This window comes from Populus alba, chromosome 15, assembly GCF_005239225.2.
Source record: "Populus alba chromosome 15, ASM523922v2, whole genome shotgun sequence".
NCBI lineage: Eukaryota > Viridiplantae > Streptophyta > Magnoliopsida > Malpighiales > Salicaceae > Populus > Populus alba.
This window is the reverse complement of record NC_133298.1, coordinates 6,360,928-6,388,833: the sequence shown is the minus strand read 5'-3', so window position 1 is coordinate 6,388,833 and position 27,906 is coordinate 6,360,928. Positions and strand designations below refer to the sequence as shown.

At 37.9% G+C, this 27,906-nt stretch overlaps 3 protein-coding genes and 1 pseudogene across 5 annotated transcripts; 1 reads left to right on the top strand and 3 right to left on the bottom strand.

Moving 5' to 3' along the window:
* The first annotated feature begins 75 nt into the window (after window positions 1–75).
* On the top strand, window positions 76–4,195 carry LOC118057299 (rust resistance kinase Lr10). Its single transcript, XM_035069834.2, has 3 exons — window positions 76–886; window positions 1,834–1,860; window positions 1,963–4,195. The coding sequence occupies exons 1-3, from the start codon at window positions 187–189 to the stop codon at window positions 3,075–3,077; spliced, it is 1,842 nt and encodes a 613-aa protein (XP_034925725.1). The 5' UTR covers window positions 76–186; the 3' UTR covers window positions 3,078–4,195.
* A 3,363-nt stretch (window positions 4,196–7,558) lies between these two features.
* Window positions 7,559–12,131, bottom strand: LOC118057303 (putative RING-H2 finger protein ATL21A; annotated as a pseudogene).
* A 146-nt stretch (window positions 12,132–12,277) lies between these two features.
* Window positions 12,278–12,881, bottom strand: LOC118057235 (uncharacterized). The gene has a single exon (XM_035069751.2). The coding sequence runs from the start codon at window positions 12,819–12,821 to the stop codon at window positions 12,456–12,458; it is 366 nt and encodes a 121-aa protein (XP_034925642.1). The 5' UTR covers window positions 12,822–12,881; the 3' UTR covers window positions 12,278–12,455.
* A 1,987-nt stretch (window positions 12,882–14,868) lies between these two features.
* LOC118057296 (glutamate synthase [NADH], amyloplastic) lies at window positions 14,869–26,500 on the bottom strand. Of its 3 annotated transcripts, XM_035069829.2 has the most exons (22): window positions 25,723–26,500; window positions 25,519–25,638; window positions 25,013–25,126; window positions 24,766–24,918; window positions 24,451–24,551; window positions 24,269–24,365; window positions 23,697–23,806; window positions 23,434–23,537; window positions 23,125–23,304; window positions 22,681–23,024; window positions 22,523–22,593; window positions 21,956–22,425; window positions 20,959–21,828; window positions 20,462–20,616; window positions 20,013–20,174; window positions 18,301–19,911; window positions 17,746–17,958; window positions 17,375–17,643; window positions 16,802–17,107; window positions 16,323–16,590; window positions 15,778–16,035; window positions 14,869–15,525 (listed from the first exon to the last, which is right to left on the bottom strand). In XM_035069829.2, the coding sequence occupies exons 1-22, from the start codon at window positions 26,131–26,133 to the stop codon at window positions 15,232–15,234; spliced, it is 6,681 nt and encodes a 2,226-aa protein (XP_034925720.1). In that variant the 5' UTR covers window positions 26,134–26,500; the 3' UTR covers window positions 14,869–15,231. The 3 variants fall into 3 exon arrangements, with proteins under 3 accessions (XP_034925720.1, XP_034925722.1, XP_034925721.1); XM_035069831.2 differs by lacking the exons at window positions 24,269–24,365; window positions 24,451–24,551; window positions 24,766–24,918; ... (1 more) ...; window positions 25,519–25,638; window positions 25,723–26,500 and adding an exon at window positions 24,068–24,181; XM_035069830.2 differs by lacking the exons at window positions 24,269–24,365; window positions 24,451–24,551; window positions 24,766–24,918; ... (1 more) ...; window positions 25,519–25,638; window positions 25,723–26,500 and adding an exon at window positions 24,076–24,099.
* Window positions 26,501–27,906: the final 1,406 nt, after the last annotated feature.

Below are 27,906 nucleotides of genomic sequence, written 5' to 3'. Positions count from 1 at the left end.
TAACCCAAAAGGAAAAGAAAAATAATGGTATCCAGACTTGCAGGCATTAAGAAACACTAATTTAATGCTCAAAAACTAGCATTGATCAAATAGAGTAATAAAGCCAAGTCAAAGGAAATATTGCTAGTCAGTGGAGATAAAGGCAAACCAACAAGGATGTTTCAAGATAAGATCATTTGTTAGGGCATGGAGCTGAAAATATTCCAAGTCATGGACATGGATCTCTCTTTACTTTGCTTGTTATTGCTACTCCTTGTAAGCCATGGAGATGGTCTTAAAGATATGTGCCAAGAAGCAAGGTGTAAGAAGCATGGTCCAGTCATAAGATTCCCGTTCAGAATCAAAGGCAAGCAGCCAGATTACTGTGGCTATCCTGGGTTTGATCTATCTTGCACTGACAGGAAAGAAACATTGTTGGAGCTGCCAACTTCAGTGAAACTCTACATCAAGAATATTGATTATGCATCAGAGTTGATCACTGCAACTGATCCAGAAAACTGCCTTCCAAGGCAGCTCCTGAACTTCAATTTATCAACATCTCCTTTCAAATTTGCAGCACGGTTGCAGAGGGACTTGGACTTTTTCAACTGCACTTCAAGGCAGAGAGACTCTTATCTATGGACGTCTTGCCTTGGTGTTCCAGGATATGATATTTATGCCTTTATGTCTGGTAGTATCGTTACTTATTTCGACCTGACTTCTTGTAGCAAGATGTATAACCTTTCATCGGTTCCAGATGATTTAAATAGCAGGGACAACATTCTTCATTTGAATTGGTCAAAACCGGCATGTGGACTTTGTGGTGCACTGGGTAAGTTCTGCAGATTGAAGAATAACACAGATAGGATCGAGACTGAATGCTATGACAAGCCTAAATCAAATGAAGGTATAGCTTGTCTTACACTCTCTGCTTTAGTCCAAATTGTGTGTTTATTTTGGAACTGTTGGATTATTTGTTTAGTTAAGAAAATGAGATTTAAGTATTCTTATTTGGAATTCTTGAAATACCCATCAAAAACACTTTAAACCCACCTCTAGCTTCCATCGTCCAGTTTGCTCTTGATCGGATCCTGCTTTGATCCTTTCCAATGGATCTATGGAAGAGGAATATGATAAGTTAGTGCTTTGAGTTGTTCGCTTTGATAATTGACATTCTACAACCTGCTGCTGCATCTGGTCTAACTGCCCTGTTGCTTTCATTTGCAAAAGGCTGGTGTTTTAGTTGTTTTTTAGCTCAGTTTTTTTTAGGCCAAGGCATTGAGGTGGATGAAGGTCTGCAATTTGGTTGTTGGAATTTAGTGTTCTACAGAGAAAGTTCAGGTTGGTAATGGTTAAACAGTTGAAGGCGTTTTCAGGGGACTAGTTAGAGGAGATGGTGATCTTGCGAGGGGAGTTTTCTTGGGTATAATGCAGGTGGATTTGTAGGGTTTAGCTAGTTAAGGCGGAATGGAGTTTCTTGTTTTGAGCTACTAGTACTTACACAGTCAAATCGGAGTTTCTTGTAGTGCTTTATCATACACTGTTTTGGGTATTGGTGATTTGCAGATGTTGCTTGGGGAATGTTTGGGGACAGAATCTCCTTTTATCCAGAACTATTTAGTGAGTTGTTGTATTGATATACAGTGGGATTTGCTCGCCTTTTCCCTCCTTATTAGGATCATTTAGAGGATATGTCAGCTTTTCAAAATTTAAAAGTATTCTTAATTGGAAACAAATCGGTCCAATTGTCGGTAGGTCGACTGTGTTGATAAATGTTGAGCATCAGTTACTTGTGCTAGTTAGTCATGATTTCATAGAAGCCATAGAAGCTGACAGTTCCATTTTCTTGTGCAGGCATAATAAAAAAGATAGTGGCTGCAGGTAAGATTTCTCCAAATTTGGCATTTTGAGCTTCTTTCCTTGCCTAGCATCTCCTAAACTATGTACCATGTCTTTTCTTGACTAGAAATGTTTCCTGTGTAGTTACAACTGTTGGTTCAGCTATTCTGCTGCTGGTAGTCTTTGCGCTCTATCGTGTCTACAGCTCCGACAAAGCAGCAAAACAACATCAGAAAAGGGTTGAATCTTTTTTGGCAGATTATAAAGCTCTCAAGCCCGCTAGATACACCTATGCAGACATAAAAAGGATTACAAATGAGTTCAAGGAGAAATTGGGTCAGGGTGCGTATGGAACCGTGTTTAAAGGAAAGCTTTCTAATGAGATCTTTGTAGCTGTGAAGATCCTGAACAATTCAACAGGGAATGGTGAAGAGTTCGTTAACGAAGTAGGAACAATGGGAAGAATTCATCATGTCAACATTGTTCGATTAGTCGGTTACTGTGCTGATGGATTTAGAAGAGCTCTAGTTTACGACTACCTGCCAAATGAATCACTAGAGAAATTTGTGTCTTCAGAACACGGCAAGACCTTTCCTCTTAGTTGGGAGAAGCTTCAGGATATTGCTCTTGGCATAGCTAAGGGAATAGAGTATCTTCACCAAGGTTGTGATCAGCGAATCCTCCATTTCGACATCAAACCTCATAACATCTTGCTAGACGATAATTTCAGTCCAAAAATTTCTGATTTTGGTCTGGCAAAACTATGTTCCAAGGATCAGAGTGCTGTTTCCATGACTACAGCTAGAGGAACCATGGGGTACATTGCACCTGAAGTTTTCTCTAGGAACTTTGGGAATGTGTCCTCCAAGGCAGATGTTTATAGTTTTGGAATGGTGTTGCTTGAAATGGTTGGAGGAAGGAAAACTGTCGATAAAGAAGTAGAGAACAACACCCAAATCTACTTCCCTGAATGGGTCTACAACAGCCTGGATAACGGAGAAGAGCTGATAATCCGGATTGAAAAGGAGGGAGATGCACAAATTGCAAAGAAGCTGACAATTGTTGGTCTCTGGTGCATTCAGTGGCACCCTGTGGAGCGTCCCTCAATGAATACTGTAGTTCAAATGTTGGAAGGAGAAGGAGACAAGTTAACAATGCCTTCTAGCCCTTTTTCTTCGGTAGGTCCTGGAAAAATGAAATCACATTTACCGGGGAGACCTCTTCATCGGATATTGGAAGTGATCTCTGAAAAAGATTGACCATGGAATGATCAACAGTACACAACTCCTTTAGCAGTGTAAATTTTCTTTTATTCATGGATTCTGATCTTTGAATGCTACATCAAAAATTCAAAAATGAAGATGACAAACAAAATCTTATTTAACAGCAATGACCATGCCAGTAACAATTGTTGAATCTTACTAAAATCATAACTCAATCTGCTTCAGAAACTTCAAATATTGTATATGGAGTACAGTGAAGAGTAGAGACAAGATGCAACCAGAGTGTCTAATTAAACTAACTGAGTCTCTACAGTGTAGTAGCATAGAGCGTGACCACGTTTCATCTGTAGAATCTATCTACTGTACAGGTTTTTCTTCTGGAAAAAGAACAGGCTTGGGAGGCAATTCTAAGCTTTCAATCTCTTCTTCAAGCATCTCCACAACTTTGTTCATTGGAGGACGATCATTAGGCTTCATCTGTATGCACCACAATGCGACTATGATCATCTTCTTTGCTATTTTCTTTTCATCTTCTGCTGCATCTCCGATTTCAAATCTTTCGTCTACTATTTGTTTATAAACCCAGGAAGTGAAGTAGTTTTAGCTGGAACTCTCTGCCGCCGGATTCTTATTCTTTCTTTTTCCATCCATTTCCATTAACAACATTCCAAAGCTACAAACGTCAGCTTTGTAGGAAACATTTGGAAAACTTTTGTAGAACAGTTCTGGTGCTATGTATCCTATTGTTCCTCATGCTGCAGTAAGAGCGACAGCGTTGATATTTGTAGGATGCAATTTTGCATCAGAAACTTTTTTAGTTTTTTCATCAAGAAGAATGTTGTGAGGCTCGATATCAAAGTTTAGGATTTGCACATCACAACTTCGATGCAGGTATTGAATCCCTCAAGCAGCCCCGAGAGAAATCTCATACATTTTCTCCCAGCTTAAGGAAGTGTTCCCTTCTCCAGGAAAAACACATTTATCCAGTGATCCATTCAGCATAAACTCGTATACAAGGGCACGTTTTGATCCCTTGGTGGAAAAAAATATATATTATTACTGCGTTGACGTGGTGAATCCTTCCGATTGTTGCTACTTCGTTTATGAACTCTTGGCCATTTGCACTTGACTTGTCCAACATCTGCAGCAAGAAATCCGCTACAAAGCTTCCCTTTATAGACAGAGCCATAGCCTCCTTAACCCAACCTGTCCTTAAAACCATGGGTCATTTTCTCAATTTCTGAGTAAGATTGTCTTATTTGTATGAAGTTATTCTGATGTTGCAGAAATTCTTCAACAACAACAATATCTGCAAAACAAAATGACAATACAATAAAATCAGCAAATAAGAAAATGAAATTAACAGATCAGAGAAAATTGTTAGAAGAAAACTATTGAAGTAACGACCTTTGTTTTCAATGCAGCACCTCTCCTTTCCTCTGCAAATACCACATTTAGCTCCATACCACCCAAGTTTAAATCCTTAAACAAGCCTTTTGCAGATGTCCCTATAGGAAATGTTTCTGTGATATCTTATCGGAAATGATGTCTTAGCAACCACCTTCACTCCGCACAAGCGCTCCACTTTTTTCATATTATCAGTAACTAGAACATAAGAGTGTTCCAAGGAGATGTGTTCGCATAAAGAGGAGACTTCGCTGGATGTGCACACTTCATGAAAATAATTAGCGGACGTGACTCTTTAGTGAATCAAAGCCAAGCAAAAGGGTCTTCACAACTGAAGTTGTTTCCCGTCAAATAATGCTGAGGGAGAGAGGAGAAGGTGTCCTTATTAACACGGGCGTCGACAACTCTAATTATGGAGTTATGGTAATTGATGGACTGTACAAGGTATTTTCCTGAATACAAGTGCAGGAATGTTTGATTTTTCTCACAAACTAGCTCATATAAAGCTTAATCACAATTTGGTGGATCTCCTTTTAGCCGAAAAGGAGAGCTGATGTTATGGAGATTACCACAAGAAGATGGAGCACAAAGATGATTAATCTGTGATGTGCAAATCTGGACTTGGAGACATGTCAGAAAGAGAAGAAGGGCTATGCCTGTGAGACCTGCAAAAAGGATCCTTGTTGCAAACATCTGAGAAAGTGAAAGGTTCTGTATCCTCTGTCTCTTAGGGCATACAAGTTTAGCATGTATACATGTGCAAGCTGGACCTTCTGATGTTACCAATGCTGACAACATCAATACTGACATATATATTCTTTTTTCTATGGTCAGTAAAATAGTGCTTGATTTCGAAACTTTTTTCCCATCTTCCCTTGTCTTGGGAGCTATCTATACCAAACTCCCATGGACATCAAATTTTTCAAATGCTAATGGAGTACCACCTTCAAAACTATTGAGCTTTTGCACATGGCAGGCATTAGCTTCTGCATTCTTTTTATTATTAAGGGAAAACTCATGCTCCTAAAGAAAATCACACAACTAATGGTATCCTCACATCAGCGAATAGTAATTTTTAATTGCATTGATTTCAAAAACATCTACATCAACAAGGCCCAAGTCCTTGTAGCATTTCAAGTCAATATTAGTAAACTGAACAGAAATGGAGCTCCATTGAACTAGTGTTGGTGATGGATCTCTCTTTGCTTTGCTTGTTCTTGCTGGTCCTTGTAGGCCACGGAATTGGAGTTGAGGATCATTGCCAAGAAGCAAGGTGTAGGAGACATGGTCCAGCCATAAGACAGGCAACAAGACGACTTTGGTTATCCTCGGTATCATCTATCTTGCTCTGACAAGAAAGGAACGTTGTTGGAACTGCCAACTTCAGTGAAACTGTTGATATTGATGTGCTGAACAGTAATTATTTAGTTTACTAGAGTTAGTTCAAAGTGACTTGTGTTTAATTTATCTACATCTGCTTTCAAATTTGGATATCAGTTCCAGAATGGTTCAAGGAAATTGTACATAAATCTAATGTTGAAGAACATGGAAGTGTTGAGATTTATCGATGTTGCTGTGGAGTTTCTTCGGACATTAGCACAGTTAAGAAAGAAATTGACAAATAATCAACAACTAGCACTCACGAGTTACATGGAACTCTCTGAAATTATAAAATAATATGCAAAAAATTAAATTGAAGAGAGAGAAGAGAGAAAAAATAAAAATAAAAATATTAGAAGCTCACCGAAACTTCGATAATAATATTACCGGTACTATCAGAAAAATTTTTACGAAACGAATCCAATAACACAAAAAAAATCATCAACGATGACTGAAATAGATCACATGAGCTATCCAAAAGTAAATAAGTCTCGTTATTTTTAAAATACTCGTGTGATTCATTTTAGTCTTTATTAATAATATTTTTTGATATTATTATATTTGTTTATTCAAGATCTTGTTAATAATATTTGTGATATTGTTATTAGAGTTTTATGTACCTCTAAGTTTTTTCTTACCTTTTCTTTTTTACTCTCTTTTCTCTACTCAATTTAATTTTTGCATGCCATTTTATAATTTTATTGAAGACATGCTAGCCATGAGTTGTAGATATCATCCGTTATTTTTCTAAATACTTCATGGACTGTTATTTCATTAAAAAAAAAATATATATATATATTTGCACTGAAGCACAAAAAAATCTATGCTGCTGTGTATTATCCAAGAGTTAGATCACCATGCATGACAAAATTGTCATGAAAGATCCTAGTGACATTACAGCATACCGGAAATCCATGATCAGTACACATATTTCTTGCTGGATTGATGATTACTTTGAAAAACTATCAAAGACAGGTTACTAAAAATCCTTGAATCCTTGAATTTCTTTTTTAAAAAAAATCTTTGAATGTTGGTATTGATAGTATGGTAATGATTATTTTTTAAAATGATTTTTTATTTAAAAATATATTAAAATAATATTTTTTTATTTTAAAAAAATTTATTTTTGATATTAATAAATAAAATTTTAAAAATATATATTTTTGAAACAGAAAACAAATCTCAATATTTTATCTCACTGCAGCAATTAATTTGGACAACAACCTATGCCCCTTGTTTTTTTTCTGAAAACTTGTACTGGTATCACCTGCCTCTTGATTTTAATTACTTGATTTTTCTACTGAAAACCTGCACACTCCTCGACTGCTAAATCCACGTCCTTTCATTGAACCTTCAACCGTTGATTTTCCTTCCTCCGCTGCTTCCTCAGATAGCTGGTACAAATAAAATACAGATTCTCACTTTGCCTTTTACTTTGGAAAGGCATCCGCCTGCCTTTGTACCTCTGGCATCTCAATCTGTTTTTTTGAGAGACCTTCCGCCCCTTTTGTGATCTCCACTGGAAGTGTTTAAAGAACTCAGCACAGGTAGATGATCTCTTCCGTCGCTTAGATCAATCCTGTGTGCACTTTTCTATCATACAGAAGTATCAGACTTGCCATTTTGCTTTCAAACTTCAAAATGATCTCTTAAGGACTCATAACTAATGGAAATGTTACAAATATAACCTAGGCATCATCATCATCCATGTTATGATAGAACCGGACTCCTCTCTCTCAAGATTCAGCTGTTTCAAAAGAAGATGGACAATAGTTCTTTACAAGTAATATTAATATTCTAAGTTTCTAACACAAGCAAGCAAGGAGTGTGACCCGATACAATAGTTTTGATCAAGATTCAGCTGGTGGCAATCTTTCTGGAGAATTTCTGCAGATGGGACAAGAAGCATTCAACCGAAGCCATTCATCAATGCAATCAGAATGGAAGCAGTGCTTGCATTCAGGAATTGTCTTGAGCGTCTCCTTATGCTTGTACTCACACAAGCATATTGAGCAAGTGTTGTCGTCGGGCTTAGGCAACCTTCTGCTCTCGCCGAGGACTATCTTGGGATAGGACTCGATTGTTGGTCCATCCAGCCCAGCAATAATAACTACAGATTCTGTATCAACCGTGGAATCGACTTCCGGTACACCGCCTGATTCGCTGCTGCTTCTATGACAGTATTTGACCTTGCCACAGATGAAGCATAGGAGACCTAGTAGGATTAATGCCCCTGGTATTCCAGCTGCTGTGGTGATGGCATAGATAGCTGACCTTGGAAACTCTGGTCATGTTGTAGCCACTAGATTAGTTTATGGTATAATTCTAATATCAGGAAGAGTAATGTTATTTTTATTGAATATTAATGCTTCCCACAAAAACTCTGATATTATTCAAGTTTAACTGAGACGAACAAGAGAACACATGTCTCAACAAAGATTGAAAAATATTTGCCACTCATTTTCCCAGGACAAAGTTTACTCCCTCTAGAAAATTAAGAAGGATGTGTTGAAATTATGTTTTGTTATTTGAAAGTGTTTAACTAATCAATATATAATATCAATTATTACATTTCAAGCGAGGAGGAGGATGCTACATTTCTTCAGACCAATTCTTGGAGAAATATAGTATATGTAATAATTGGTCAACACTTCAGCTCTAGCAAGGCAGCCAATCACTAGCCTTAATTAAATTATCCAAAATGCTAACCTCATGCAACTAATTAATCTGTTTTCTATAGAATATCATACGGATAATAAGTTGCTAGGTGTATATATAGGGATAAGCTGCCAACTCTCTACTTGTTCATGAGTTGATGATCATTAAATAAATTTAACAAAAAAAAAACTTGAAACAATATCTCCATGATTAATAAGATATAAGAGGTTTATTATTTTTATGATCTCATATTTGAGCCCTGTGATTGTTTATATGATAACCACTAGAGATTTACATAATTGTTAATTTCAAAGTCGGTAGGATTAATCGAGATGCGTACAAGCTGATCCAAATATTTACTTTAATCAAAAATAAAAAGCTTATTACAGGAGGCTTCTCTGAAATATTCATATCGTTATTATAAATTAAATTATAACCCAAAAACAATATTGTTTTTTCTCTAAGTTCATATATAGTTTTCTTAAATCAAGATTAGATTTTTATTTTTATTTTTTTCAATTGGTTTCTAGGTAGCTTTCCGCACCTAATGTATTTGTCAAAAAAAAAATTAAAACTTTCTCGAATTTAAATCCGAAATGATAAATCAAAGAATAATCATACTTAATTAACAACTCACGCTAAACTAATTTACTAATTTATCAGAGTTTAACATTTCAGTCCCTAATCACTAACCAAAAACAAAAATAAAAATTCTAACCTCCGTCAGCCTCTACCAGCTTGGATCATGTCCTACCCAAATGGGATCTTTTTTAATTATTATTTGGGAACATGATGTAATAGAATTTGAGTACTTCAACTCTTAGAATTATATTTTTTATTTTAATTCCCTTGATTATAAAACCTAATCCAGTATAGTAAGTTAATCTGGTAATTCACTGATTTAAAACTTAACTTAAGTCAGGTTGAATTGATTTTTTTATCAAAAATAATATCATTTAAGAGGTTTCAAAAAAGATACTATAGAATTTTTATTTTAAAATTTTCAAAATATCAAAACTTGAATAAATGAATAACTCACGGTTACTTCACTCAACCCATGACCAGAATCTTGGATTGAGTTGACCTGCTTACCACTAGACAATTGCTATACCAAGGAGGTACCGATTGTCATGATGATGGCCATATATATATATATATATATGGGAAGAAATTAGGCAAAGATCAGATAGAGAGTATGAAGCAAATTACCATGATGAGGAAGATTTGAGCAAACAACTTCACTAGAATTGGTCTTGAGGGCACACCGTCCACCCCTCGACTCGCAATTTCCGCAGTCAGGTTCTTCCCAAGTGAGATGCAGGTCCTCGCTAAGGTCCGAGGACGAAATTTGCTGATAAAATGGCCAGTCAACTGGAACAGGAACCACCCTGATTAAATTACAGGATGAATTCCCATTCTGTAGAGAGCTTACAACCCTTAAAGAAGATGTAGCAAAAACTGTGTAAGTAGAGCCACTAAGACAAGCTATTGGATTCAGCCCGTATTTCCTATAATCAGAAGATGAGCAATTAAAGAACGTGAAAGATTGATAGTAAAGGCCAATAAAAGGAGAGCCAGAGAGTTTAAGCGAGAGGATTCGATCGGCAAGGCAGTTTCCCTGATCATTAATCCATATTTCTTGTGTGACATAGTCTATGAAGAGTGTAGCTCTAGCATGGTCTCATTGGAGCTACCACAGGATATGTCAAAACCTGGATAACCACATGCCTTCGATTGACGATTTTGAATCCGAAAAGGGAATCGAATCACTGGCTCGGTGCGGTTACAAGTAGTCCTCAAGCAAAGGTTCTGACTTGTTGCAATGTTTAGATAGGAGATCATGATAAGGAAGAGGGAGATGGAGGAGATGACTTTGAGAGAGTACACCATTTTGGTGGAGAAAATCTGATGCTTTGTGATATGTAGAGACCAAATGAAGAGCAAAGATTTTAATAAAGAGAGGAGTTGAGGGGGGTTGATACTAGTGCAGGTTCCACATGCTGTAATGTTGGAACTTAATCACACAACCACATAGAAGGAACAAGTCTACCAGGACATCTTTTGTAATAAAAAAATCTAAGTCAACCCTGTCGTTAAATCATAACAGAACCAAGGATTCAAATTGCCATGTATGATGCTTCATTTTCTCTGGTGTCATATAGGATTTACATGTAGGAAAAAGCTGCGATTGCTTATTTCAATCGATTAGATATGGAGAAAATGATCGCTTCTTGACTCGTGTGGATACAAATTCTACCATGATTTGTACAGCCATGATTGTCCTTGCCGAGCTAGCAAAATATTTTTACAATTGCATAGATATGAACGGAGTTTGATTTCGAAAAAAGCTTATGTCATTAGATTGATTTTTAGATTTTTAGATCAATTACTTCTAATAAAATAATAGTATTTTGTTTTTTCATAGAATATTTACCTGACTAGATTTAAATCAGGTTTAATTGAATCAACTGAATCTTTAAAAACGTTTTTATCGGGTCGAATGAGTTTTAGCTAGGTAAATATCCTTTTCAATTCGACTAAAAACCACCGAACAAGCTTCAGGTTCGTATCAATCCGCTAGCCCGAGTCGTGTTTAACAACTTTGGATGAGGGCATTTCAAACTACAATTTACCGAAATCAGGATGGTTGGTATCCATCATTATTATAGAATCAACAGGTGATCATGTGTTGGACGCCGATCGTCCAGATTTCTGCATTTGCGAGATGGTGTTTCTCTTATCAAGATTTCCAATCATAACATGGCTGACTGAAACTTGTTTGCATATGTGAGATGATGACATAGACAGGAAACTTTTCAAGTGAATTGTCTTCCAAGATCAATTATGGCAGGATGGACGTGAATGCATATATATATTTGAATACCTTTTGAGAAGATTTGCAGATTGGATTCTGAATACACATTGGTTACTTCAATTGGATGAAACTGAAGTTTTCAACTTCATATTCAAATATGAAGTTAAAACTCGTCAATTATGACGGCTAGATTGTATAAATTACGAACCAAAGGTTAAGATCCACTTGGTCCTGTTTGAGCCTGACTCGTAGGTGCACCAATCTCCATAGCATCAGCCTGCGGGATTAGCTCGAGCCCAGGAGGTGGGGAGTTCCACTCTGCCCGAAGAGATGCTTGACTGCACCAGAACAAACCATATAAATCTGCACAAAAGTTCCCCACTTTAAACTGGTGATGCATCTCACCCTCCAAAATCTTGAATAGCTTGCTCAATCAGCGGGATTTGAATTAAGTACTCCAACAGCCTCTCCATGGGATCTGACTCAACCTCAAGAAGTCTGCAACCACTCTCCCTTCAAAGTGCTCATCTGGAATTTCTCCACCAGCACCAGCCCGTACCGATTGCCCAGTGAGCTACCATCTACATGTAACTTCCACCAGCCAGCTGCCAGTTTTTTCCCAGAGATTTCTTGACAACCAGACTGCTTAGAAGTCGTAGCAATCCTTTTAAAACCCAGAAGAAGGCATTTTTTCTTCATATTTTGCCTAACAACAATCTGCGACGGCAGATCCACCATGAAGAAGTGCCCAATCCTATTAAAGCCATCCAGAAGACAATACAAAAACGAAACAATTTATAATAGAAGGCATATAAGAAGTAGTAACCTACATCCCATTCTGTACAAATATGCTTTATCACCTGCTCTTGGAGGACTAGAGAGAAGCACAGGCACAACAAGGCATAAATAAGCCATGCAGCGCTCTTCATAAGCGAAATAGTGTGGGCTAGCAGAAGATGACAACAATCTTAAAGAGTTGAAAAACACCACATGTCCCATTCAACACTCAACAAGATTGAACAACAACTACACCCCATTTCGTAAACTTTGATGATTCATGGTTACAACCCAGAAAATCACTACAATCAATATTATTAGCAAGATCCAAAATTAAACTAGCATTAATAAAAACAAAAAAAAGGGGAAAAAGAAATCTAAAAATCAGAGCAACGACCATTGCGTTCCCAATCACCAAATCGAGTAGGCTCAGGTCCTTTCGGCCCACCAATCTCACCAGTCTCTTTATTCACATACTCTCCACCATCTTCATCATCTTCTTCATCTTCTTCATTTTGAGAATCTTGGTGGGTTATTTCTTCCTTTTCTTGTTTCTTGACAGTTTCTTGATCTTGATTTTCTTGTGGCAGCTGCTGGGTTGCAAGCTTCACGATTCGGTCCGTGTATTCGGATCTAACGGGGGTTGTGTCTATGACCCAAGTTTTGGAGATGGTGTTGGATGATGATGATGGTGTTAGTGATGAAAACAGACGGTTCAGATTGATTCTTCTTGCTGCTGCCATTTTTGGGTTTCTTGTTTAGCTCTCTCTCTCTCTCTCTGCATCTGCTAAAGTGAAGAACAAAACCTATCACGTTTTTATAAGAGAGAGAGAAAGACAGACCACGGCGCTGTTTCAGGGCTGTTTTGCTGACACGTACTGCTCCTATAACCTGCCACGTGCTAGAAAGATATAAATTAAGAAGCACGTAATTTTTCAAGTAAATTGTGATTTAGTCCCTAATTTCTTAAAAAACTATTGCAATGCGAAACACATCTATATTATATAGTCAAGAGAATTCCAGGCATTAAATTCCCACAAAGGCTGTGATTTTCGAAATTAGTCTCTGGTAATGTGATTTATAATCTTATATATATACATTAGTTGCTGGTAGAGGTCAAAGGTACAAGCTCATGGCTCTGGTGGTACGGTGTTCTGATGCTTCTTCAAGCCCTTTCTCACCACCTTCATCCACTCTTTTTTTCTCCAGATTGCCATTGTTACCGTCAAGCTTCTACATATCCAGCACAGTTCACAATCTCAACTCTTCAGCAAACACCACTCCTATTATACACAAACAGGCTTGTGCAAATAAAGCTTCCCGCACCACCACCCAATACTGCTGAGGGGGGCACAGCTTCTCTTCATCCCAAATGCACAGTAACCATGAGTGAGGGCTTAAGAACGGCGCCGCCATCTTCTTTTCTGGTCCAACAAGCAAATCTTTTCGTCACCTCTTGCAGGTCGGTGGCGTCTTCTGACTTCACAACTAATAAGCTTATGGAAGAAGGGCAAGGTGTAATCCACGGTGGATTGGAATGGTGAAAGTGATAAAAAAAAATGGTATTTTCAGGGCATCAATTCGTCATTCTATAATTATTAAGAGGTATGTTGGTATTTTTGCAATTTTTATAGTGAAATTATTTGAATACCCATAGAAGTAAAAAAAAAAAAATGCTGTAACTATTGTCTAGGAGCATTTTTTGTGTTTCACTTTTTTAAGCATAGTGTAAATATTATATTGTTCTTAAAATCAAATTTCTCAAAGCATGGCTATAGGGACTTGTTTGTAATTTTATAATAATTATTTAGTCATAGAGATAATGTGATAATTTGATTAAAAATTATAAATAAATAAATTGTTGAGATTTATATTGCACACGTCAGCTGCTTTCCCATTTTTAAATGAAATATGTAGCTTCCTCTGGTGATAAGAATCGTTGTTCCGCCTTGTCATTCAATTCATCTCGGCATTCTTTTTTTCTTCTTAGACAATGCATGCATGTTAACTCCTTCCAATTTGGTTTAGTTTAATTTTCCTTTTTTTCTTTTATTTTTCTCTATACCTTGATTTGCACGCTACCCCTCAAATAAATAATGTAGCCCTTCAATAACCATTGTCACACCACATCATTCAATTCATCTCAGCATCCTTTTTTTTCTAGGCAGCATATACATTGTGATTTTGTTTGATTTAGAGTTAATTTGATTTTTTTTTCCTTCATTTATCTCTCTTCCACCTTGATTTGTCTGTTACTCCTAAAAAAATCACAATAACCCTTCAATTTATTTTTCCTTGTGATTTTTTTATTTGAAAAAATATTTTAAATTAAAAAAAAATTAAATTTCACCATCTTTCAATTTAATCTTATTATTTTGATTAAAAATTTTAAAAAAATAATTTATAAAATTAAATTTTTTATTTCATTGCATAATTCTTGTTTTATATTTTGATAAGTTTTTTATTGGAAGATTCCTGATTTCTTTTTAAACTTTTATAGGAAACTTCTATCTTCTATAACAATCCTAGCATTGCCTTCACCATTTTCTTACATCCGGAAAATCTTCTTATATCTGGAAAAACTTGCCCCGCCGCTGGCCATAAATAGAACACGGAGAAGCTCTCCAATCCATCCTCTAAATTGAAGGCAGCATAGTTTCAAGTTTCAACCTTGCCATAGCAAATCGAATTCAATTGAAGTCTGCACTTCTTTATGTATATAGCTAAACCATAAGGCACAAGGTTATCCTTTATATGTGTTACTCGAGAACAAATAACTGGACAATCAAGAACAAAACAATTTCCCACAAATTTCCATAAAATATTTGAACAAAACTGTACATTATTCCTCGACAACTACCAAATGAGCTTAACAATTTTCAAGCAAGCTGGTTCAAAGCTATTAAAAAATAAAAAATGAGCACCATAAATATCCTAATTTCTATACCAGCTGCACAATGCTACTTTTCACTTCTGCTCAATCCTTCCTAGTCCCCAGGGTTCACATGAGGGAACCAAGCACCATTCTGGTGATCTTCAATTTATTCCTTCCACAGCATCATTCTATGAGATGATTGACCCTAGAATGATGCGCATCCTGTGTATCCCTTTTCAGCAGTCTGAGGAAGAGAAGAAAAAAGATTCAAGGGTTGTCTACGTCATGACAGTGTGCTTGCTGCTGTCTTGATGTCTCTTGGTGAGGTCCTGGTGCCTCTTGACAAGGTCATCCTGATCGGTGTTAATGGTAGCATCCTCTTCTTTCATGAGATATTTGTCCACCTGGGAAGCAGCTTGTCGTCCTTCTGATATTGCCCACACAACTAGGGACTGGCCTCGCCGGCAATCCCCAGCTGCAAAGATCCCTTCCACATTGGTTGAGAAGCGGCCATATTCTGCCTTGAAATTCGATCTATTATCTTGCTCCAAGCCCAACTTCTCTGCCACATTCTGTTTAAAAAAAGGAAAAAAAAACAGCATGAGAATTGTTGTGCAAGTATAAAAGAATTAAGGGTGAATTTTCAATCTTTTTTACAATTCTTATAGTTCTGTTAGTAAAATGCTATTTTTTGACATTCTAATTTACTATAGTGCTTAATTATTTAAATATAAATATAACATGATGGACATTTGTGTTTATCAGATGTGATTATATTCACTCATTTTTAAAAGAAGGGAGAAGATGAGGAAGGAAATACGAACCGGCTCAGGACCAAGGAATCCCATTGCTAGTAGGACTAGGTCAGCTTCAATAACTTCCTCAGAGCCCTCAACCTCCTTAAATTGAAATTTCCCTGTGGCATCCTTCTCCCAATGGACACGTACCAGCTCAAGTCCTTTCACATTCCCATTCTCATCTCCAATGAAACGCTTAGTCAACACCTCATAAGACCTCGGATCTTTCCCGAACTTGGCAGCAGCTTCCTGGTGCCCATAGTCTACCCGGAATACTCTAGGCCACTGCCAAAAGAAATAAATTAGAACAGGTTCACGGCATCTTATACTTGGGTGTGGTGCCCAAGCCAGCATGCATTTTGATCATGTTATTTTTATCCAAGTTCGTGAAATTATGTAAGAGACCGATGGACATAAGATGAACCAACAAAACAAATAACAAGCATTAAGCACAATATAATCCAGATCCAAACAATCCCCCAACACCTCCCCCCTCCCCTAAAAAAGACAATTGAAAAAACCAGAGGGCAGTGGTTGAAATCAACATGCAGCAACAGAATGAAAGATCGTACCTGTGGCCAAGGGTTGCCTGGACCTCTAGTTCGTGGTGGCTCAGGTAGAAGCTCTAGATTTACAATGCTACTACACCCATGGCGAATCGATGTCCCAATGCAATCTGTTCCAGTGTCACCTCCACCAATGACAACAACTTTCTTGCCCTTTGCAGATATGTAGTTACCATCCTGCAAATTGCTGTCAAGCAAACTTTTGGTATTTGCATGAAGAAACTGCATAGCAAAATAGACGCCTGACAACTCCCGACCAGGAACCGGAAGGTCCCTGCAAAAACAAAATTATTGAAGTTAACCATATCATCCAACACTTCATTAAAGTATTGTATTCCTATCAGGCAGGTAAGAATGTTCTTAACAAAAAAAATCACTTCCTGAGAGACCAAAACTTCTCCAGCCAAAAAAAAAAAAAAAGGTTGTTAACAAGGATCCAGAATCCAACAATGGTATCCAATATTTGCTTTCTGCTCATGACTTACCTAGGTTTTGTGGCTCCCACTGCCAAAACAATTGCATTGTTCTCCTCTCGAAGCCGATCAAGAGAATACAAAGGATCAATTCCAACATTAGCATTTACCACAAAATTGATGCCTTCCTCCGACATAAGGTTAACACGCCGTTGAACTATATCCACTTTGTCAGTTTTCATGTTGGGAACTCCATACATCATTAGCCCTCCAATTCGATCAGCACGCTCATACACAGTCACCAAATGGCCCATTTTGTTTAGTTGATCAGCAGCAGCCAAACCAGAAGGCCCACTTCCAACAATAGCCACTCGTCTCCTGCAAGAGAAGGTATATGACATTACATTCTTCACTCATATAACATAGTGTATTCTCATACAAAAGAAATTCAAAAATATTTTAATTGTATAAAATCCAATACAATATTGCCATTTCAATCAATGTCACATTTAAAATGACACCAGTTGCATAGAAGAAACCTTTATCAGTTCAAAAGATGAAAAAACCCATGATCAGTTCAAAAGATGAAAAAACTAAGCAATAAAAGGCTTCTACTCATAATGCCAAGGTAAAAAAATGGTATACCCAGTTCTCTTGAGGGGAGGCCGCGGAACCATCCAACCCTCCTCAAAGGCCTTGTCAATAATTGAACATTCAATGTTTTTTATAGATACTGGATCATCAATTATGCCAAGAACACAGGAACCTTCACAGGGTGCAGGACACACTCTGCCAGTGAACTCTGGGAAGTTATTTGTCTCAAGTAACCTATCTAATGCTTCACGCCACCGATTTTGATGCACTAACTCATTAAATTCAGGGATTTTATTTCCAAGAGGGCATCCTGAGTTCTCCTGCATTTACCATCGAGAAGAATAAGGTGTAAAAATTCATTTCAAAATAGTGTAGAATTGACACCTGGTGCATATGCAGGATAAAGGCAGAATAACGCTTACCTGGTGACAGAAAGGAGTGCCACAGTCCATGCAACGGGCTGACTGGGTCTTTAAAAGAGGGCCAGGTTTTGACTCCTCCGTAACTTCCTTCCAGTCATTCATTCGAATATTTGGATCTCTGTACTGAACACCTTCACGCTCATAAGCAATAAACCCTCGATGTTTAACAGCATCATTAACACGGGTAGGCCTTTTCAGAGGTCCATCTTCTACCTTCAGTGAATTTCAATGTCTCGTATTAAAACATGTACAAAAACCATTTCACCAATCATAAAACTGCATATGCTCCATATATAAAGCATGAATAAGCTCAACTTATTTGGACAATTTTCACTAAACTCTAATAACCCCTTCTAGTAGTGTTTCAAATAATTATATCCACACAAATGCAACTCAGTTGTATCATAATTTTGTTTCATAAACTATATAACAAACTGTGAAAAATGAGTATTCCATTTTTAAAACTGCCATCAATATAGTAATTTTAAGAACCGTAATACAGATAAACAGTATACAAGACTTTTACATGAAAAAAGAGACTATCAAAGAATTTACCTGAATGGAATTCCCATTCAAAGATGCAGCTGCCAGCTTCTTTAGCTCCTCAAATGCATCTTTCTCCTTCAACTCTGCTTCATCTTGCTCCTCAGCTTCCTCAGCTTCTTTAGCAGCAAGGTCAGCAGCCTCTTTTGTGGCAGATTCCTCTTTCATGTTGGCAAGAACACGTTTGTAATCCCTCGGGAAGACCTTAATAAATTTAGGTAGAAGATTATCAAAATCAGCAAGTACTTCTCTAGCTAGCAGGCTATTTGTGTGACGCTGGTGTTGTTGTATCATCATTTTTAGAGTTGTAATGTCCTCCTCTTCCTCGACTTTGTCAAGATCTACGAGTTCAGGATTGCAACAAGATCTGAAATTCCCATCCAAATCAAGAACATAAGCAACACCACCACTCATACCAGCAGCAAAATTCCTTCCAGTTTTCCCAAGCACAACAACAGTTCCACCTGTCATGTACTCACAGCCATGATCACCAACACCTTCTACAACAGCCTTTGCCCCAGAGTTGCGGACACAAAATCTTTCTGCTGCCATCCCATTGAAATATGCTTCACCACATGTGGCTCCATAAAGAGCTACATTACCGATCACAATGTTTTCTTTTGGATCAAACAGGCTTCCTTTTGGAGGATAAACTACAATCTTCCCACCTGATAATCCTTTACCAACGTAGTCATTGCCATCCCCTTCCAGCTCCAGCATGATGCCAGGGCAAAGGAAAGCTCCTAGACTCTGCCCAGCACTTCCTCTGAGTTTGATGTGAATAGTATCTGCGGGAAGCCCTGCCAAGTGGTAACGCTTAGTAACTTCATGACTAAGCATCGTTCCAACAGCACGGTTCACATTGCAGATAGGTGTTTCAATGTACACAGGAAGACCTTTTTCCAATGCAGCCTCAGAGAGTTTGATGAGTTTATTATCCAAAGCCATGTCCAAACCATGATCCTGCTTTTGGACACAATACTGAGCAGCTTCAGGTCGAATGTCGGCAGCAGGTCTAAGTAACAAAGAGAGATCAATATTTTCCAGCTTCTCGTTGCTCTTAACAACTTCTTCATCAACTTCAAGCATGTCTGAACGACCAACCATCTCATTCATTGTACGGAAACCAAGCTGAGCCATGATCTCCCTGAGCTCCTCTGCTAGCATAAAAAAGAAGTTGATAACATGTTCAGGTTCTCCAGCAAACTTTTCCCTCAGCACTGGATCTTGAGTAGCAATGCCTACAGGGCAGGTGTTCTTATGGCACTTTCGCATCATGATGCAACCAAGTGTTATAAGGGGTGCAGTGCTGAAACCAAACTCTTCCGCGCCAAGAAGAGCTGCAATGGCCACATCTCGTCCAGTTTTTAGTTGGCCATCAGTCTGAAGAACTGTTCGGCCACGAAGGTCATTGGCAACAAGTGTTTGATGGGTCTCGGCCAAACCAAGTTCCCATGGGAGCCCAGCGTTCTTGATGCCAGTCCATCGAGAAGCACCTGTACCTCCATCATGACCTGAGATCAAAACATGGTCAGCATGTCCCTTCACCACCCCACTGGCAATGACTCCCACACCAGCTTCGGATACCAACTTGACACTTATTCTGGCTGCTGGATTGGCATTCTGGGAAACAAAAAGAGAGAGCCAAAGGTATAAGCAGGAGTGACCAACAGGTTGAACATATGAAGCAAGGACATAGCACATGAAGCAGTAAATGCACATACCTTGAGGTCATGAATCAATTGAGCAAGGTCTTCAATTGAATAGATATCATGATGGGGAGGAGGACTAATGAGACCCACCCCTGCAGTAGAATTTCTGGTAATTGCAATGTCTCCTATGACCTTATGGCCAGGAAGCTCACCTCCTTCACCAGGCTTGGCACCCTGTGATCCAAGACACACAAAAATCAGTCTAAATCAAATGACAAAAAGTAAACAAATTCAGTTCATATTTAATCTCACCAAATGCCAAAGCTATCACTTAAAGATGCAATGCACCCAGGGGTGCTTTGCAGACACAGCATCATCTGCCATGAACATAAATCCATAAACAATAGGAACCTCTGTTCCAACAGGAAAGCAGGGGCTAAATAGGAACACACAACGACAACAGCAGGACCATGACATAAACAGGAAGTTTCAGTTTCAAAACGTGTGATTTTGACAAATACCTGAGCCATCTTTATCTGCAGCTCATCAGCATTTGTAAGATAGTAACTTGACACTCCAAATCTCCCACTTGCAACCTGCTTAATTGCACTCCTCTTTGGGTTCATTGAACCATCAGGAAGAGGCTCCATCCGAGATGGTTGCTCACCTCCCTCACCTTCAGTGGAAGAAAAATTAAAAAGAAAGAAAGAAATTACAACAAGTAAATATGAAGCAAATGTAGCGAGACAGAAGAATAGAAAAGGAGTTTAGAACCATAATTTTAGTAAAAAAAATTCAACTATGGAAGACCAAAAATACTTGTTATTAAACTTAAAAAAGCAAACAGGGTGATTCTATAATTTAAAAGCCAAACAGAGTGATCTATAATTTAAAAAACGAAAAGAATAAAAGGTGTTCTTGAAAAAGGTGAGAACATAGCTATCCTCTCCCCAAGTAGATAAGTGCTTTTGCAAAATGGAAAGATAGACAAAAGGACTTTATGACTTGCAGAACATACCTGTGTTTGATTTTCCTCCAATTTTGTTCATAGCCTGAGCCAGTGTGGTGTGTGCCTCCAATGATATTGATCCATAACTCATTGCCCCAGTACAGAACCTTTTAACAATCTCACTGGCTGATTCTACTTCATCCAAAGAAACTTTCACATCTGCCTCTTTGAACTTCAAAAGCCCACGCAAATTACAAGCTTTGTTTAACTCCTGAACACGTTTAGAATATTCCTTATAGGCAGCCACACTATTACCTCTGGCAGCTTCTTGAAGCTTTGCAATAGCAAGAGGATCATTAAGGTGAATCTCACCACCTTTTCTCCAATGATAATCCCCCGGATTGGGCAGTGCTACAGCTTCTGCACTTCCAGGCGGGAGAACACGGGAAGGAAATGCCAACTCATGCAAATGAAGTGAATCACGGGCAAGCATCTCAAATGTTGCTCCTTCTACCCTGCTTGGAGTTCCTGCAAAGCACTTGTCAATCACTTCTGATGAAAGGCCCAGGCCTTCAAAAATCTGAGCACCCTTGTAGGAGGCCAAAGTTGAAATTCCCATTTTGGCAAGCACTTTCATCATGCCATAGTTGCTTGCCTTGAAATACTTCTTGACTAGCTCATCCTTTGTGTGGAACTTGCCAGTGGATTTTGGTGGGATCTTGCCATCAACCTGTAATCTCCAAATGGCCTCTACAGCTAGGTATGGGCAGATAGCATCTGCGCCAAAACCAACCAACGTACAGAAATGGTGCACTTCACGTGGTTCAGCAGATTCAACTATCAACCCGACTTGAGTTCGCTCAAGCTTTTTTACTAGATATTGGTGGACAGCGCCAACAGCCAAGAGGGAGCTTGCAGCAACACGCTTTGATGAGAAGGCTAGCATGAAATAAAACCCAAAAGAAGTTAATTCACTGCCCATGTAGATCACTATGCTGTAGTAAACTTCTAACTGCATGAGTTTACAAGGCCTTGGTACATGTAAATCGAAGAATAGAAGTCATACCTCTGTCAGAAAGAACCAACACAGTATAACCTTCCTTGATTGCCTCATGAGCTTCAGCACAAATCCTATCTAAAGTCTCCTCCAGTCCCTTCCTACCCTGTTCTTTTGAATAAGTTATGTCGAGAACTTTGCTTCGCCAACCTCTAAAGTTCATTTTTTTCAATGCTTCCATTTGCTCAATTGATAAAAGAGGGCCTTTTAGAGAGAGACGGTGGCATTGTTCTTCAGTTGTTTCTGTCAAATCACCTTCTGGCCCAATCATGCATTCCATTGAAGTGACAATCTTCTCTCTGATGGGATCAATTGGAGGGTTTGTCACTTGAGCAAACATTTGCTTGAAGTACTCGAAAGTGAGTTTTTCCCTGTTAGACATGACAGCCAAGGGAGCATCATTTCCCATCGAACCAAGAGCCTCTGTAGCGTCCTTTGCCATGGGAAGCATCAGCATCTCCAAGGCTTCAACAGTATAGCTGCATGAGATTTATACAAAATCAGTATAAACTGCTTTTAAAAAAGTATTGGCTTCCAGATTCAAAGAAAGTTGATGCAGCCATAAGATTCACATACCCAAAAGCTTTTAATGGTGCCAGCAAACCATGAGTGCCCATATTCTGCATGCTGGTGTCATCATCAGATGCCTGAAGTGATGAAAAATCTAACTATAATGAGACTTGCAAATGCACAGAGGGAAAAATGAAGTATTTGAACGTTTGTATAACACATACAGGAACAACCCCAGAAATGGCTGGAGCAACCCTCTCAGATTCTTGAACCGAGTCAACTATGTCACTTAGTTCAATCTTTTGCCTCTTCAGCCACTCTCCATAGGGCCTAGCTAGGGAATATTGTTGCTTCAAGGCTTCATCATCTACAACACTATGCTTCTCAAAATCCACCAGAAGCATCATTCCAGGGTTAAGTCTTCCTTTCCTAAGGACATCTTCAGGAGGAATATCCACAACACCAACTTCACTGGCCATGATAACTCGTCCACTTCGTGTAACATAAAATCTTCCTGGACGTAACCCATTGCGATCCAGAGTAGCTCCTAAGTAGTGGCCATCAGTAACTGAAAACAAAATAAAATAAAATAAATTAGCAAAAAGCAAGAAATCAAATATTGCACATGACAGCATTTGAAGAGCACATGAATTGTTCAAAACAATTACATGAGATAAGTGCAGGCCCATCCCACGGTTCCATAAGAGCTGAGAAGTATTCGTACAGTGCCTTCCTTTGAGGATCCATATTCTTGTCATTTTGCCAGGCTTCAGGAATCATCATCATGACAGCTTCAGGGAGACTTCTCCCAGCTCGAATTAAAAGCTCCAGCACACCATCAAAAGCCCCTGCAATTCAATTATAAAAAAATAAAAGTCAAAGACGAGTCAATATAAATATGATATCAAAGAGGCAAATGTAAACACACTGGTTATATTGATTTAAGCCTCTATAAATTCAAAACAAAAGAAATTCACCTGAGTCGGAAGAACTAGCATCTACAATTGGAAGAAGCTTCTTCATCTCATTCTTTGAGAGACCGAGCTCCTTGCACTTTATTAGGCCCTCACGAGCCTTCATCCTGAAAAGCAATATTGGAAGTTACTATTCTTTCCCATAAAAAAAAAAAAAAAAAAAAAAAAACCATAATCATTCCAGAGAGATAAAATAGCATATTACTATGCAGTTGTAGATCAATGACACTAAACAAGGCCAAAACTGTCTCAGTTGGGGTGCTTACCAGTTTACATTGCCTCTTAGCGTGTTTATTTCCCCATTATGGCCCAAGACACGCATGGGTTGTGCACGATCCCAGCTAGGAAATGTATTTGTTGAAAATCGTGAGTGTACCTGAACCAAAAGAAAGGAACCAAGAATGTTATTTCAAGAATTCAGCCACTAAATTCATGAAAAGTAAAAGTGGTTTGAAAACCATAAGCATGAGAGTTGTCTTTAGGGCACTTCAACAAACTTTTATTGCAGCGTCTATACAAGAAACACTCAAACCTTAAGCTACCTTGACCAAACACCAACTGGAATTTTCCACCTCAAACAAGTGATCATATAGAGCACTGCAGTAAGTTTCTTACTTTCAACAATGAGGTTTCTTACCAACTCACCCATGGCATCCAATTCAGCATCCAAATTCAAATAGAAATCAAGGGAGTGGAAGAACTTAAGAGATCATTCAACTTCAATGCCTCAGAAGTCATTCCTCAACCTTGCATATCTTCAGTTACCGGTGGTTCCCATGCTGTTTGTTGAAGCATGTGTTAGTGTAATAGGAGAAAAGTGAAAGGATAAAATATTTACCAGGGCCATGTAGCTCGTAAACCTTTCATTGCCAAGATCTGCATAATAGTAACCCTTCAACTGTTCAGGCTTCAACTGACCTTTATAAACAACCGTCCTGCAGAATTCAATCAAAGGAATTGATAATTCTGTCAAGAGAAGCATTAGACAGGACCATATAAAATAGCTTATGACACACAAACCTTGAGGAAAGGGAACAGATATAAAAGTCCCTAACACCACCATATTGAAGGTTTAGTGCAGCTCTAATAGCTACCATTGATACCCTCCTTAATATGTACATCTGCAAAAACAGTGCAAACAATCATCAACAACGTAACTGTGGAACCTGAAGGTATAAAAATGCTCACTTGCATTGTTCAGAACCTGAAACAAATCCCTTCTTCCTCTTCATCTCCCCAATTTCTACCTCAAACATGGACAGCTACAATTACTATGTGATGCTAATTACTTCTTTTGCTATATACTATTTAACAAAAATTCGAATAAAAAGCTACCTGCTGCTCAAAATCAGCCTTCGACCTAGGAGTGGCTGTAAGGAACACTTGCTCAATGACAGGCTCGGTCTGCAAAGCAGAATTTCCCAGTCCAGAGTTATCTGTTGGTACTGGTCGCCACCCAAGTACAGTATGCCCAAGAGACTCCGCAACCTTCATTGCCATCAAAATCAAAAACATTAAGGAACAACGTCCAAAAAAAAAAAAATACTTAAGGTTATTTCAATTTTGACGGTCTCAAAATCACCTTATTGAATACATTCTTGCTTTCTTCCTTACGATTATCAGATGTGGGCAAAAAGAACATGCCAACTGCATATTCCCCTGGTGGTGGCAGTTCGAACCCAATATCCTTAGCAACCTGAATAAACCAAATTGAAGTAAAATCAGCACCATGATTTAGTTTCCTTTTTAAATTAAATTCAGTAAAACTATTAATTCAAGGTCCAAAAAAATACATTATGCATGCATAAAGGGCAAGAGATTTTAACAAAAAGTGCCGATTTTCACAGTTGTTCTCAAGTATTCATTAAATTCCCGAGCCTAAACCATGCAAGGATGCATTTGAAACAACAGATATGATTTCAGATGAAATATCAGTTTTTTTTTCTGTAAAAAAATATTATAAATGGAAAACATAGTGGGAAGATTGTAAGGAAATTAAATCCATTAAATATATCACCGTAAAGTCATTTTCACCATAACAAAATAAATAAATAAAAATAGAGAACAGCAAAGGAAATAAAAAGACACCTCCTTGTAGAAATCATGAGGAAGAGCCACAAGAATACCAGCCCCATCACCAGTATTCGTCTCACATCCACAAGCCCCTCTATGTGTCATCCTCACCAACATCTCCAAAGCATCATTTACCTTCAAAAACAAACCGAAAAACAATCATGTGCATAAAAGTCTTTAAATAAATAAATAAAAAGAAATTATCTTGAAATATCATACCGTTTTACGACTGCTATCCCCGGATAATTCAGCCACAAAACCAACCCCACACGAATCCTTATCAAACGATGGGTCATACAACCCAAGCGGCTTCTCCGGCACACCGGACAATGCAGACCGGACGACAACTCGAAGTTTAGGCTCTCTACCCGGTCCATCCGACTGCCAAAAATGCAATCTCTCCGATCCAGCAGACCCCCGCACTTTACTTCCCAAAAACGATTTTCTCTCAACAACCACCGATTTCCTCGTCGAAGCACATCGGTTTGCCCTCGCGCTCCGCCGAGAAACAGATGCTACTGTGGCAACATTGAGCGAAGGAGAAAGAGAAGACGATTTGCCAAGCGAAGAAAACGGAGCTTTCACCGATTTTGGTTGAAGGAGAGCTCCAGAACTCGCTGCCGCCGACATTACTCTCGTTTACAAAAAAAACCTGAACAGTGAAGCTTTTTATTGTTCGGAAAAGCCAACGGGATTGGATTCGTATAAAGGTTACAATCTGGTAAGGATTATCAGCTTTTTTATGGTTATTTGTTGTGTAAGAAATAGTTTTTATTTTATCAGAGTTTCACTGAAAATCAACCACTAACCCACTGATTAAGATCCGGAATTCAGATTAACGGAACTTGAGAGATCCGAATACGAAGAAAACAATCAGATAACACACAGAATATTCAAAAAAAAATTGATAGGAAAAAAAAAACAAAGCAGCGCCGACGGTGAGCGGGAAGGGGGGCTGCTGAGAGAAAGTTTATGGGTAAGTGAGTAGGTGTGTAATTGGAACCGGCGAGTCAAATTTATAGAGAAGAGAGACCGATAAAAATGGAGAGGGGGGGAGGAAAGAAAAGGCGGGGGAGTGGGGTCGACATGGATGCCAAATTTAACCTCACGATTGATGAAAAGAGTTTGACAGCTTAGATGACACGTGTGTAGTATCCCTATGCGGCACGCGACAGCCGCTCATGGTGGGTCCCAAGGAGAAGGGATTGGGATAAACCCACCCACCCTTTTCCGTCGGAGGCAACAGATGAGAGGTTACTGTTTGTTTTTAGGTTCGGAGCCGAAGCTAGTTAGGTTAATTAAGATGTGCTTTTTATTTTGGGAAGTGAATGTTTTTAGTAAATAGACGTTGAAAAGGAAGGTGGTGTTTTTTTACTATAATTCGCGGCAGCGGATTGATATAATAAATTCATAACTTGACCTTAACTGAATTTTAATTAAGACTAGTTTTAATATTAATTTGGTGAATTGATCTGTTTTTTTATTATAATTATTAAATATGTAACAATGAATTAACACAATAAATTTATAATTTAGAACTTGTACTTAACTGGATTTTAATTTTAAGTCTATGGTGAATTTTTTTATTTTTTACCATAATTATTAAATCTTGAATGGTGAATTGACATGGTAAATTTATTATTCAGAACTTGATTTGGATTGGATTTTAATTTCAATTAGTTTTAATATTAATTCAGTGAATTTATTTAATTGAATATTGAGAACAATTAATTTTTTTGATAAAAATATTAAAATAATATTATTTTAAATAAAAATAATAAACATGAGTTTAGATTATAATTCATAAATTAACCCAATAACTTAATAATTATACCATTTTTCAAGTTAAACCTTGAGATAAGTATGGTAATTATATTTTTTTACCGATCTGTTTTTTGTGTGTGTGTATTATACAAACGCTACACATTGAGTATTAATATTTTTCACACTAAGTTAATTATTTAAAATTCCTGCAAATTATATTTTACTATTTATAAATTTGACACGTGAGAGTTCGTGTGAAAAATTAGCATAAGAAGTTGTTTTATTAAATTATTTTGATATATATATATATATATATGAAAAATTGTTATTAAAATTGTTCGCGGAATTGCATTGGTATATAATTTGATGTTAAAATATCTATTTTCGTCCAATAAAAGAAGTAAGTGGCGACGTGACGTGACGCTATACGACGAAAATGAACGAGACCAAAAAAAAAAAAAACCGAAAATTACATACGCGGCCAATTGTAAACGTGATTTCTTGATGGCAGGGAGGTTTTTTCTTTTTTATGCGGCCAGTAGTTAAAGTGACTGTTGCCCATTCCAGTTACCACCATAATTTTAATTAACGTTGCCTAATTAAGGTAATTCCATTAACTATTTTAAAATAATATTTTTA

Coding starts and splice junctions, on each gene's coding strand:
- LOC118057299 (XM_035069834.2), top strand. CDS start 187: ATGGAGCTGAAAATATTCCAAGTCATGGACATGGATCTCTCTTTACTT. Junction 887..1,833: donor CAAGCCTAAATCAAATGAAG/GTATAGCTTGTC, acceptor TTTCTTGTGCAG/GCATAATAAAAAAGATAGTG. Junction 1,861..1,962: donor AAAAAAGATAGTGGCTGCAG/GTAAGATTTCTC, acceptor TTTCCTGTGTAG/TTACAACTGTTGGTTCAGCT.
- LOC118057235 (XM_035069751.2), bottom strand. CDS start 12,821: ATGGCAGCAGCAAGAAGAATCAATCTGAACCGTCTGTTTTCATCACTA.
- LOC118057296 (XM_035069829.2), bottom strand. CDS start 26,133: ATGTCGGCGGCAGCGAGTTCTGGAGCTCTCCTTCAACCAAAATCGGTG. Junction 21,829..21,955: donor GTTGGTTCTTTCTGACAGAG/GTATGACTTCTA, acceptor ATTTCATGCTAG/CCTTCTCATCAAAGCGTGTT. Junction 19,912..20,012: donor AATTGATTCATGACCTCAAG/GTATGTGCATTT, acceptor TTTGTTTCCCAG/AATGCCAATCCAGCAGCCAG.